This window comes from Babylonia areolata, chromosome 21 (genome assembly GCF_041734735.1).
Source record: "Babylonia areolata isolate BAREFJ2019XMU chromosome 21, ASM4173473v1, whole genome shotgun sequence".
Lineage (NCBI taxonomy): Eukaryota > Metazoa > Mollusca > Gastropoda > Neogastropoda > Buccinidae > Babylonia > Babylonia areolata.
Window position 1 is genome coordinate 45767164 of NC_134896.1, and position 13385 is coordinate 45780548.

The 13385-nt window shown below is 47.1% G+C and overlaps 1 protein-coding gene across 3 annotated transcripts in view; it reads right to left on the minus strand.

The window, feature by feature from the left end:
• LOC143296707 (uncharacterized) overlaps window positions 1-13385 on the minus strand; it is a 133489-nt gene that overhangs the window by 21111 nt on the left and 98993 nt on the right. For all 3 annotated transcript variants that reach the window (XR_013057155.1, XM_076608756.1, XM_076608755.1), the window contains 2 exons: window positions 4173-4321; window positions 594-3751 (listed from right to left, as the gene is read on the minus strand). Coding sequence is in view for 2 of the 3 variants with exons in the window: in XM_076608756.1 (XP_076464871.1) it covers window positions 594-3751; window positions 4173-4321 (3307 nt within the window). In the remaining variant the exon portion in view is untranslated. The remainder of the gene's footprint in view (window positions 1-593; window positions 3752-4172; window positions 4322-13385) is intronic.

Sequence of the window (13385 nt, forward strand, 5' to 3'; positions counted from 1 at the left end):
AGAGATGGTCAGCTATATTATGTAAGACACTGAAAAGGAATAGATGCATTTATATCTTTTTAAATTCTTGTGACAGTTATCAGCATCAGCATCTTATTGCAGAAAAAAGTGAAAAAACGAGTTGCAGTGGAAAAGGCTGGATTACTCTACAACAGGTAAATATACAAACATATCAATAAAACTTAATCAAAAACGCAATAGTTCGATTTATTTTAAACCTCTGGCGAGTTGGGGCTGACTGAGGAAGACTCTGGTCACATTTGACAAATATATATCATCCAAAAGCTGAATACAATTACAGTGTTGGAGAAAACTGTTTCTGTGGCAGGTGAAAACCAAGCTGAAGGGTGAGAGAAAACATTCTATAGACTGAAGATGGAGGAAATATTAACAGACAATGAGAAATATTAGCCAACAGTATTAGCATATGGAGTGCAATCAGATCTAACAATCATTCACATAAACAACGACAGTTCATAGTTATGTCCAAGTTTCCAACACGAAGTACTGATTAAAAACATAATCGTTCATGTTATAGCAAGTTGGCATTCAGGTAAATTTGGTTTAGGTCACCGCACAGTCAGCTGTCCTACCTCCAGTTTCAACATTTCTCGCATGGCCTCCATCTCTCCGTCATCACCCAGAAGCCGTCTCCCCACAGCAGCAGCCATAGCTGACAGGAGGCTGGACTGGCCAACACCTGTCGGACTGACGTCACCATCAACACCGCCTCCCTCCTGCCCGCCATGGGCAACAGACGGTGATTCAGGTCCCGGGATCTCTTCCGCCCGTGTCACGTGCAGCGACGGTCCCGGCTGCTGATAGTGATGTATCAGCTCAGACGCTGAAGACACACTGGGTTTGGCGCTGATATCTCTAGGTGACTGCTGGGGTGTGCGGTAATCTGACGACCCTGAGCTGTTGTCGATGCTTTGGGCGGTGCTGTTGGGGCTGTAGAAGGTATCATCGGTGTTGACAGTACGTGCAGAACTGTCAGACCGCACCGAGAGTTGTGCACCAAACTGTTCAGAGTTTGATACTGGATTAAACAACTGGCCAGAATGAAAGGTTGGTGCAGCACCTGTTTCACATGAAGATGCAGAGTTTGGTCCCTCGGGCAGAGCTGCAGTACAATATTCAGTGGAAGTATCACTAGGTCTTGCTGCATTAACTTTCTGTCCATTCTGTGACACAGACTTTTCTGATGGGCTATTATTCCCATGCTGGGCAAGCACTGGTATTTCCATGTTGACAGGTTCGTGGAATGAGTCACCAGAGGAGTTAACCTGACCTTCGTGGACCAGTTTACAGGCCCCACCAGAGAGATCAGCAATGGTGCACTGCTGGACTGCTGCAGCCACAGTCTCTCCAGGGAACACAAAGTCCACTTCATCAAGATAAGGATTTTCAGCCGTTCTCGTTTCCGCTTGAAAAGCTTTAGCTGTTTCTTCTGATCTCTGCATGTTTGATTTGTGCAGTGGCACTGGAACATAGATGACAGACCGGGAAGTATGGTCCGCTAACGTGTGTGGCTGGTCATCTCCTTTTGGTGGTCTGTCTTCAACAGCACTTTTGTCATTCTGCTGCAGAACGTCTCTATCTGGCTCTGCTGAACGACTGATGCTGACACCCCTTTCAACATGTCCATCACTCGGATTCACCCTCGCTGAATCAGCAAGATAGTCCGTCAATGAAAATTCATCGCATGCTTCAGTAAAGCGTTTTCCACTGGACTCATCACCATTCTGGTGAAGATGGGAAGATGAATCGGTACCGCGACTGACAGTGGAGACTGGTACATCTGATCTGTTCACTAGCTGAGGACTGCCTTCCTGAGTTTTTTCTCCGGTGACTATGTTTCTTTCAGGTGTTAAACCCGCGGTCTGCGTTTCCGACAGCGCAGCACGTATGGTAGTAATCTTTCTGACAGAAGGGGAATTGTCCAACACTTGTGGTGCAACACTTATTTCTGCAACGGACACATTCTGTACAGAGTTTTGGCTTTTTGAGGAATCGACTAGCAGTTGTGAAGCAGCACTTATTTTTGCACTGGAAATTCTCTGGACAGAGAGTTGTTTATTTGTTGCATCTGTGAGTGGCAAACAGTCAACCATGGTTCGTGCAACGTCAGTTGTAACAGAAACACAGGCTCTGTCATTGTCTTTTCGTTCTTCTGCGTGAAGACTGCCATCTTGTTTTCTTGTTTTCAGTTGTGATGAAACCCTGCCAGAGGCTGAAAGCAGCTCACTGTCAGCTGTGGCTTCAGAGTGATCCATGAACAATTCGTTCTGTGATCTGTCATCACGTGGAGTGTCTGAGGGGGCTTCGTATGACGCACCAGTTTGTGCGACTGAAGAATTGTGGGAATCTGTAATCTTGACCCAAGAAGCAGATTCTTCATCTGTCAGGCGACGTTCAACCGAACACTCCCTGCTCAAACAGTCTCCTTCCGTGTCCTGCTCAAAATCCAGAGTGTGCTTTCCGGAGAACCTATGCTCCATGACGATAACGTCTTCTTCACTGCCTCCGACTTGCTCACGGCCTGGAAACAGGATTCGTTCTTTGGTGACGGTCTCGCAACGTTTTTCACGTTGGTGGGTGGTGGTTTTTGTCAAGTTGATATTGATGGTATCTGGAACGGCAACAGACTCACTGTCCTCTGTAAGATTTCCTTCTCTGTCTTTCAGCGTGTATGTTTTAATCTCCGTCTTTTCTACATTGTACAACACATTCGTTTCATCTTTGTTGATTGTAACTTCAAATCGCATCTTCCCTTTCTTGTCTGCGCGAGATACTTGGGTTTTCTGGTGAGTGCAGCTCTCCAGCTGAAGGGAGTCATCTTGCTGTTGAGAGTTCTTCGCCGGTGTATCTGTTGGTAGGCGTTCAATTTTGTTTTCATCTGACAAGTGATCCAGTTCATCCATCAGTCCGTATTTGGAATGTAGGTCTGTCAACTTGTCCTGGCGCTGGCGTTTTGCTGGGCAGGTGCCTGATTTTGAACTCCGCCTTTGTGGGGGGGTTTCTGAACGTCCCTCACCTGGTGTTGTGTCATTCTTCCCCAGTGCTGAAAGGCTATGCCATGTATCTGTCGGCGTGACGCAAAGTTTTCCAGACCGTTGCGACACTGTACGGCTGCTGCTTTCTTCGTGAAGGTTACCCGTACCACGATTGCCTTTCATAACTCCATCTGACTGAGCAAAGTTCTCATCTCCTGCACAAAGTATAGACACTGCAGCTTTGGCCATTCGCACATTACCCCTTGCGGTTTGCGTGGCTTCACTGGCAGAGCCGCTCCCTTCATCGGATGATGCACATGACCTGGGAGACTGCTCAAGTTCCCCCTCCCTTTGCCGAGGTGTTTGTTCCCCAAGATCATTGTCACCTGGCTGTTTCAAATGACACTCAAAGTGCGAAACCAGAACAGGCAAGTTTGTTCTTTCGTTCTCCGACATTGCGGTACCTTCCAGATGCTGATCAGACTCCACCTCAGTCGGTGTTTCAGAACCCTGAAGGCAGGATGGGGGTTGCTGGAGGGATGACTTGTGATCACAGACCTGGGGACAACTTTCACGGCGCTCGATGGACTGAGTCAGCGAGTCATCGGAGAAGATGCTGTCATTGTCAGAAGTGATATATTCCTCAGAGCTGTGGCCCCGACATTTCTTCACTGTCGGGTCGGGAGGTTTGTTTACTGGTCGACGGCGTCGGCGAGATCCCGAGCCTGGGCGTGAAGAGGGGTGTGACTGGACACCTGGAACAGCGTCAGGTACCAATGACAATAATAGTACTTCAAGGTGTGAAAATATATATAAAATACTCTCTCTCTCTCTCTCTCTCTCTCTCTCTCTCTCACACACACACACACACACACACACACACACACACACACACACACACACACACACAACGAGCGCGCCTGTCTCGGTCTGCTGTTAAGAGTTGAGACCGAAAAATTAATATAATATAATATAATAATAATAAATATAATATAATATAATAATAATAATAACAATAATAAAGGCACTTTCACATTCCCATCATAGAACCGAGTGCGCACCCTTCGTCAGTCTATTCCTTAAGAGTTCAAAAACAAAAAACAAAATTATACCAAACAAAATAAACTAAAATAACATGACCACCAGCCCACCCTTTCACAGACCAGCACCACTCACCGGATGCCAACGAGTCATCGGAGAAGTGTTCGGCATGGTCGGAATCAGAGTCTTTCACCGCCCGCGCGTGCTGGCGACGCTTACCGCGCCGACCGCCGGTCCCGCCGTGCGCTGCTGTGCCGCTTACCCCCTGTGTGGCTGCTGACGTCCTGCAGCACAGACAGTCCTCTGTTGGTGTGACACAGTATGATACATGGTGCAGCACAGACAGTCCTCTGTTGGTGTGACACAGTATGATACATGGTGCAGCACAGTCCTCTGTTGGTGTGACACAGTATGTTGGTGTGACACAGTACGATACATGGTGCAGCACAGACAGTCCTCTGTTGGTGTGACACAGTATGTTGGTGTGACACAGTATGATACATGGTACAGCACAGTCCTCTGATGGTGTGACACAGTATGATACATGGTACAGAACAGTCCTCTGTTGGTGTGACACAGTATGATACATGGTGCAGCACAGACAGTCCTCTGTTGGTGTGACACAGTACGATACATGGTGCAGCACAGACAGTCCTCTGTTGGTGTGACACAGTATGATACATGGTGCAGCACAGTCCTCTGATGGTGTGACACAGTATGATACATGGTGCAGCACAGACAGTCTTCTGTTGGTGTGACACAGTATGATACATGGTGCAGCACAGACAGTCCTTTAATAGTGTGACACAGTATGATACATGGTGCAGCACAGACAGTCCTTTGATGGTGTGACACAGTACGATACATGGTGCAGCACAGACAGTCCTCTGTTGGTGTGACACAGTATGATACATGGTGCAGCACAGTCCTCTGATGGTGTCACACTGTATGATACATGATGCAGCACAGTCCTCTGATGGTGTGACACAGTATGATACATGGTGCAGCACAGACAGTCCTCTGTTGGTGTGACACAGTATGATACATGGTGCAGCACAGACAGTCCTTTAATAGTGTGACACAGTATGATACATGGTGCAGCACAGACAGTCCTCTGTTGGTGTGACACAGTATGATACATGGTGCAGCACAGTCCTCTGTTGGTGTGACACAGTATGATACATGGTGCAGCACAGACAGTCCTCTGTTGGTGTGACACAGTATGATACATGGTGCAGCACAGACAGTCCTCTGTTGGTGTGACACAGTACGATACATGATACACAGTATGATACATGGTGCAGCACAGTCCTCTGTTGGTGTGACACAGTATGATACATGGTGCAGCACAGTCCTCTGTTGGTGTGACACAGTATGATACATGGTGCAGCACAGACAGTCCTCTGTTGGTGTGACACAGTATGATACATGGTGCAGCACAGACAGTCCTCTGTTGGTGTGACACAGTATGATACATGGTGCAGCACAGACAGTCCTCTGTTGGTGTGACACAGTATGATACATGGTGCAGCACAGTCCTCTGATGGTGTGACACAGTATGATACATGGTGCAGCACAGACAGTCCTCTGTTGGTGTGACACAGTATGATACATGGTGCAGCACAGTCCTCTGTTGGTGTGACACAGTATGATACATGGTGCAGCACAGTCCTCTGTTGGTGTGACACAGTATGATACATGGTGCAGCACAGACAGTCCTCTGTTGGTGTGACACAGTATGATACATGGTGCAGCACAGACAGTCCTCTGTTGGTGTGACACAGTATGATACATGGTGCAGCACAGACAGTCCTCTGTTGGTGTGACACAGTATGATACATGGTGCAGCACAGTCCTCTGATGGTGTGACACAGTATGATACATGGTGCAGCACAGACAGTCCTCTGTTGGTGTGACACAGTATGATACATGGTGCAGCACAGTCCTCTGATGGTGTGACACAGTATGATACATGGTGCAGCACAGTCCTCTGCTGGTGTGACACAGTATGATACATGGTGCAGCACAGACAGTCCTCTGATGGTGTGAGACAGTATGATACATGGTGCAGCACAGTCCTATGTTGGTGTGACACAGTATGATACATGGTGCAGCACAGTCCTCTGGTGGTGTGACACAGTATGATACATGGTGCAGCACAGACAGTCCTCTGTTGGTGTGACACAGTATGATACATGGTGCAGCACAGACAGTCCTCTGTTGGTGTGACACAGTATGATACATTGTGCAGCACAGACAGTCCTCTGATGGTGTGACACAGTATGATACATGGTGCAGCACTTACAGTCCTCTGATGGTGTGACACAGTATAATACATGATGCAGCACAGACAGTCCTCTGTTGGTGTGACACAGTATGTTGGTGTGACACAGTATGATACATGGTGCAGCACAGACAGTCCTTTGATGGCGTGACACAGTATGATACATGGTGCAGCACAGTCCTCTGTTGGTGTGACACAGTATGATACATGGTGCAGCACAGACAGTCCTCTGTTGGTGTGACACAGTATGATACACGGTGCAGCACAGACAGTCCTTTGATGGTGTGACACAGTATGATACATGGTGCAGCACAGTCCTCTGATGGTGTGACACAGTATGATACATGGTGCAGCACAGACAGTCCTTTGATGGTGTGACACAGTATGATACATGGTGCAGCACAGACAGTCCTCTGTTGGTGTGACACAGTATGATACATGGTGCAGCACAGACAGTCCTCTGTTGGTGTGACACAGTATGATACATGGTGCAGCACAGTCCTCTGTTGGTGTGACACAGTATGATACATGGTGCAGCACTTACAGTCTTCTGATGTTGTGACACAGTATAATACATGATGCAGCACAGACAGTCCTCTGTTGGTGTGACACAGTATGATACATGGTGCAGCACAGTCCTCTGATGGTGTGACACAGTATGATACATGGTGCAGCACTTACAGTCTTCTGATGTTGTGACACAGTATAATACATGATGCAGCACATACAGTCCTCTGTTGGTGTGACACAGTATGTTGGTGTGACACAGTATGATACATGGTGCAGCACAGACAGTCCTTTCATGGTGTGACACAGTATGATACTTGGTGCAGCACAGTCCTCTGTTGGTGTGATACAGTATGATACATGGTGCAGCACAGACAGTCCTCTGTTGGTGTGACACAGTATGATACATGGTGCAGCACAGAGAGTCCTTTGATGGTGTGACACAGTATGATACATGGTGCAGCACAGTCCTCTGATGGTGTGACACAGTATGATACATGGTGCAGCACAGACAGTCCTTTGATGGTGTGACACAGTATGATACATGGTGCAGCACAGACAGTCCTCTGTTGGTGTGACACAGTATGATACATGGTGCAGCACAGACAGTCCTCTGTTGGTGTGACACAGTATGATACATGGTGCAGCACAGTCCTCTGTTGGTGTGACACAGTATGATACATGGTGCAGCACAGACAGTCCTCTGATGGTGTGTCACAGTATGATACATGGTTCATCTAGCCCTCTAAGGGATCGAAAATAGAAATGAGAAAAGAAAAACAGACAAGAAAAACATGACAGAAAAAGGAAGAAAGGAAACAATGCATGATTATATCAAAACACCACACACAGAGATGCGTAACATTTCCATTTGACAATACAGAATTACTAAGAAGAATTTGCCAAATATTCCATCAGATAATTATGGTACCTTTTTTAAAGTCGATGAGACTGGTATCAACATTAAAATTAGGTAAGATGTTCTCAAAATAACTACACTTGGTTTAACTGGACCAGTTTTAACATGAGTACCGTGATTTTGATGATACCGGTTGTGCTTGAAACACAGCGCAGTTTTAGAGACGGGGGAGCAAAGCCAGATTTTGTCTTGAACATAAAAAGCGTCTTAATATTATTTATTTTCAGTTGAACATCAATATACTTCTGTTGTTGTCGTCAGAGACGGTCAATGCAGATTTTACAACTCCTTTATGCAGACTCATAGATTATTTCCAAACAATTTCACTGGCGGAATCTCATATTGCTGAAGCATGATTTACACACAATTCGATTTGAAAGTACCTGTTTATGAAATACTTCATTTTAGACAGGTGATGGAAGGTTTTGGATACAATGTTTCTGAAAGCCAGCTTCTCACCCTCTGCCCCTCGTCACCCACACAGCTCCACCTCCCCTCCCCTCCACTCCACACAGCCCCACCTCCCCTCCACCCCACCCCACACACCCCCACCTCCCCTCCACCCCACACAGCCCCACCTCCCCTCCACCCCACCCCACACACCCCCACCTCCCCTCCACCCCACACACCCCCACCTCCCCTCCACCCCACACAGCTCCCCTCCACCCCACACACCCCCACCTCCCCTCCACCCCACACAGCCCCACCTCCCCTCCACCTCACACAGCTCCCGTCCACCCCACACAGCCCCACCCACACAGCCCCACCTCCCCTCCACCTCACACAGCTCCCGTCCACCCCACACAGCCCCACCCACACAGCCCCACCTCCCCGCCGCTCAGAGAACTGTTTCCCGATGGAACAGCAGAGAACAAGTCACGACGATCAGCTCACTTGCAGATCACCCCCCCCCCCCCTCCACCCCCCACTACCACCACTGATCACGGTCTGAAGGCAGAGAGGCCACGTGACAGCGGACAACACTCTGGCTGATGAAGTCACGACACATCATCACTGATGGACAGACAGAAGCCAGTGCGGACAGTTATGAACTCCACCAGTGTTGATGAAATTCAGACATTAATTCCGTGCAGCATCAATCTTGTATTGTATGTTATCTATTTCTGTAGATGTAACAACTGCAAGTGGTGAATGCAAGCATGCAAAATCATCTCGGTTCATTCTGTTTTCTTAGTTACATCAATGCAAAGCCTTGTGTTAAGCAGCGAAGAAAAAAAAGAAGAGATGGTTTGATGGATACCCAAGAACACTACTTTCTTATTCAAGATGTTTACAGCACTCAACAATTATGTGATTGCGGTAGATACAGGAAGTGTAGCTTCAAAGTATACCACTTGACTTTGTTTCCTCATTCTGTGCCTGTGGGGTGATCACAAGATGAGGAAGTAGCACTGTCACAAAGTCTCCCGGAAAATGAACAGAAATAACGACCACGTTGACCGACTACCTACCTTGACAACTGGTTCTGGTATAACAATCCATATCATTTTTCATTCTTCTCTAAGATTTCAAACCGATATTTCACACCACACGAGTGAATGCTAACAGGCAAACGTTTAAGAATGAGTACTGAACTGAAATGATAATACGAAATTTCTTTAATTTCTTTTAACATCCCCTTTACTAAAAATCGATGAACAGGGGGGGAAATGACAGAAACGTAATCGACGGGTGAAACCGCCAGACGGTTAAAATGTTCGATTATAAATGTCAGGGTCCTGGGTTCAATCCTGGTATCAGCGCTTCGAAGATTGAAGGTGGAGATTTTTCCCATCTCCCACGTCAGTGTAAGTGCAGACCTGCCAGTACCTTAATCCCCTTAGTGTGTATACACATGCAGAAGATCAAATACCCACTCCATGCTAGTGTTAGATGGATTATGGAAGCACGGACATACCCAGCGTGCATACACCCCAAACCGACTATGGCCGCTTATATGAGAGGCGAGGAGGGGGGTAAAATTCGGTCATACACGAAAAAACCCACTCGCAGACACGATTGAACGTGGGAATTACTGAGCTGAAAGACGGAAAGAAACAATATAAATGAAATCCAAAGCAATTTTTTTTAAAATCCGCGAGCAGCCGACAGAAACCTGTTCAACGAGTTGAGCTCCGTACAGTTCCAGCAGAGAACTTTTCTCTTTTAAACCGGTCACTTTGGTCCTCCGGTCCTGGCACAAACACAGCAACCTTTCTGTTCGGGGTTCACCGACACTGATATTGATCAATCCTGTCATACCTCACCCCCTGACTGCTGAACGTTAGAAGTCAGATCAGTGTGGTGTGAGTTCCAACAACAGTCAGTACTTGTTGTGCACAAGGCAATTGTGCCATTGATTTAGCTAGTCAAAGGTAATGCAATTTCAAAAGGAAGAAGTCCGAGTAAAGAACGGTGACTGTCCTCCTGACCTGTAAGCTCAGTCCTACCTCAGTCAGCTGACAGCCCTTCCCTGACGATCATACTCGTCAGCAGTCAAAGGTGAACCAGCTGTGCCTTGCAGTGTACAGTCATGTCATCATCATGATGGTTTGGGGTGAACACACACTGACGAAGATGTGTTGTTGTTCTTAAAATAACAGAGCCCTTTATCAAAGAAAACTGCCTATCTCTAGCTTAACAGTTCTGTCTCTGTCTCTCTCCTTCTCTTCTTCCATCATTCCTTATCAAATGTGTGTGTGTGTGTGTGTGTGTGTGTGTGTGTGTGTGTGTGTGTGTGTGTGCATGTGTGTGTGTGTGTGTGTGCATGTGTGTGTGTGTGTGTGCATGTGTGTGTGTGTGTGTGTGTGTGTGTGTGTGCATGTGTGTGTGTGTGTGTGTGTGTGTGTGTGTGTGCATGTGTGTGTGTGTGTGTGTGTGTTCTTAGATTATCGCTGACACCTCCACTGCTGTGTTTAACCGGCAGTGTGCCAATTCCTGTCCATATCAAACAACATTACCGCTAAACACAAATGACTGAGTCTAAAGAGTTTATCATAAACGCTTAGGTTCAAGTTTCCTGTGCCTCTCTCTCTCTCTCTCTCTCTCTATATATCACACACACACACACACACACACACACACACACACACACACACACACACAACGCAGATGATGTTCCTAGTCAGTTGACGCAAGAAAGCGATGTACAACCAAAATTGTGAAAATTTGTGTTTGTACGCCGTACCATCAAATGACGATAACTAATCACTGAATTATTCGTATGGGTGTGCCTTATAAACCTGAAGATTCCGTGATGAAATATACCCTGTTCTGTTCTGTCTTGTTCTGTTCTGTTAATACAGGTGTGCGCACGCGTGACAACAAAAGCCACATTCTGTAGCCCCCCTCTGCCCACCCCCACCCCCCTCCATCCCCACAACAGCCAGCTCCAGCCTGACACAGCGGACACAGCCCCGGACAGCACGCTGCTGCCCACACAGAGATGGAAAAGCATGAAAGATGTTTTATGAGTGCTGACTGCATTCCGTTTGGTTGTATGTGGGTGTGTGCGCGGGTGGGTGGGTGTGGGCCGGGGGGAGAGGGGAGGGGTGGTCGGTGCACGATCACGCACGCGTTAACGTAGGTCTAACTGAAAGCCTACCGACAACGTTTCAATGTTTGTAAACATAGACTCTTTGGCAGGACTCCAGAAAGGAACAAAACCTTTTTTTTTTAACTCGTTCGGAACGGCCATTTATCTCCCTTCCAAACCCCACAGACTCCATCTGACGTCTAGTGGGTGTCTGAATGGCCCAGCCTATAGCTTTCATCGTTAAAAGTGCGGTATTATTTGTGTTCGTCCACTTATTCAGTGTGAAAACCTTCCGCTTGTAACACTTTAAGGATGCCAGCAGCGGTGAAAGTGTGTCACCGACGCCTTTCTTGTCTTTCGTGCCGAGTGAAGTCTGTGACACGTGGAGCGGCCCTTCCATTCATCAATCCAGTCAATATGTATCAGTCATGTCATGTCCTAACAACGGATCCACCAACCACGATTATTTGGACACATACAACAGTCCCTCATTATAGGTCTCTCTTCCACACCTATCGCCCTTCCGCTCTCTCTCTCTCTCTCTCTCTCTCTCTCTCTCTCTCTCTCTCTCTCACACACACACACACACACACACACACACACACACACACACACCTGTGCACCTCTCACACCCCAGCAAAACCCAACATATCTGCACCCATATATTCACGCACGCACGCAAGTACGCACGCAAGTACGCACGCACACACACACACGCACACACACACACACACACACACACACACACACACACACAAACACACACACACACACACAGAGAGAGAGAGAGAGAGAGAGAGAGAGAGAGAGAGAGAGAGAGTGAACCGCATGTCTAATTTTACGTAGGGTATCTAAGGAACTTGTAAACGGTGTTTTAAAATGTTTTGAAGGTCGCTGATGAAAAATAAAAAATAAAATAAACATCCTCGCATCAGCCTTTTTCCCGTCAGTAAATGGGAGTGGTATGGCAGTGTCAGATAATGCCATACAGCGTGAGTAGGGGAAGGTAACTAAGGCTGCAGTGAGGAGAGCACCCAGGAATGTATTGTGAACACATATGTACTGCAGTCTTTTCATCCACACCACTGTAAACCATGTTGGGTTGTCAATATTGACAGATTGATGATCTCTCTCTCTCTCTCTCTCTCTCTCTCTCTCTCTCTCTCTCTCTCTTGAAGTTTATATAAATTGCAAACTCGAAATATAGTGTGCTGGTATATTTGCTATTTCATATATTTTTGTCATATTTAACAAAACAAATGCGATGCAACCATATGTTGTTTCGTTTACCACTTCATTGGGGATATGGCCTGATGAATAAATTATCCGTATCCCTCCCCCTCCCTCCCTCTTTGTGTGTGTGTGTGTGTGCGTGCGTGCGTGAGCGCGCGTATGTATGTGTTTGTGTGTGTGTGTTTCCTTTGGCCTGCCTATCTACTCACCAACCTATCTGCCTTTATAAGACATGTGCTAACCTATAGATCTGGAATTTGTTTCGTTTTCACCTAACAATCGATCTTCCTGTTTACCTATCTGTCTGTTGATCTCTCTCTCTCCGTCTCTGTCTGTCTGTCTGTCTGTCTGTCTGTCTCTCTCTCTCTCTCTCTCTCTCTCTCCTCACATCTCTATCGGCCTCTGTTCCATCAAATCCACATTCCAAATGTGCCCCCCACCCCCACCCAACATTTACGTTTGTCGCCAGACCATGATGACAGCTACACAGCACACCCCAATCAGCCTGTCGCCTGGTCCAAGGCGTGCACAGAATGGATGACAAGTCAGCAGGCCGCCACAGCTGGCTGTGACGTTGTGGGGAGAACAGTGATCAGGCAATTAATGACTTATCGCCCCTAGCCACACCCAGTGATCAGGCAATTAATGACTTATCGCCCCTAGCCATACCCAGTGACCTGTGTCAGTGCTCTGCTGTCCCATGTCCCCTCGCGATCAGCTGAGTTAAAAACAACGCCGATACTGTTGTGTGTTTGGGAAAACAGCACAACTAAACTTGAGCCAAGCTGGTCGCATAACCAAACAGTGTTTAAGCACAAACTTTAAGCAATGCGCCTGTCTTTGTGCAACTGTCTGTCGGTCCTATCTACC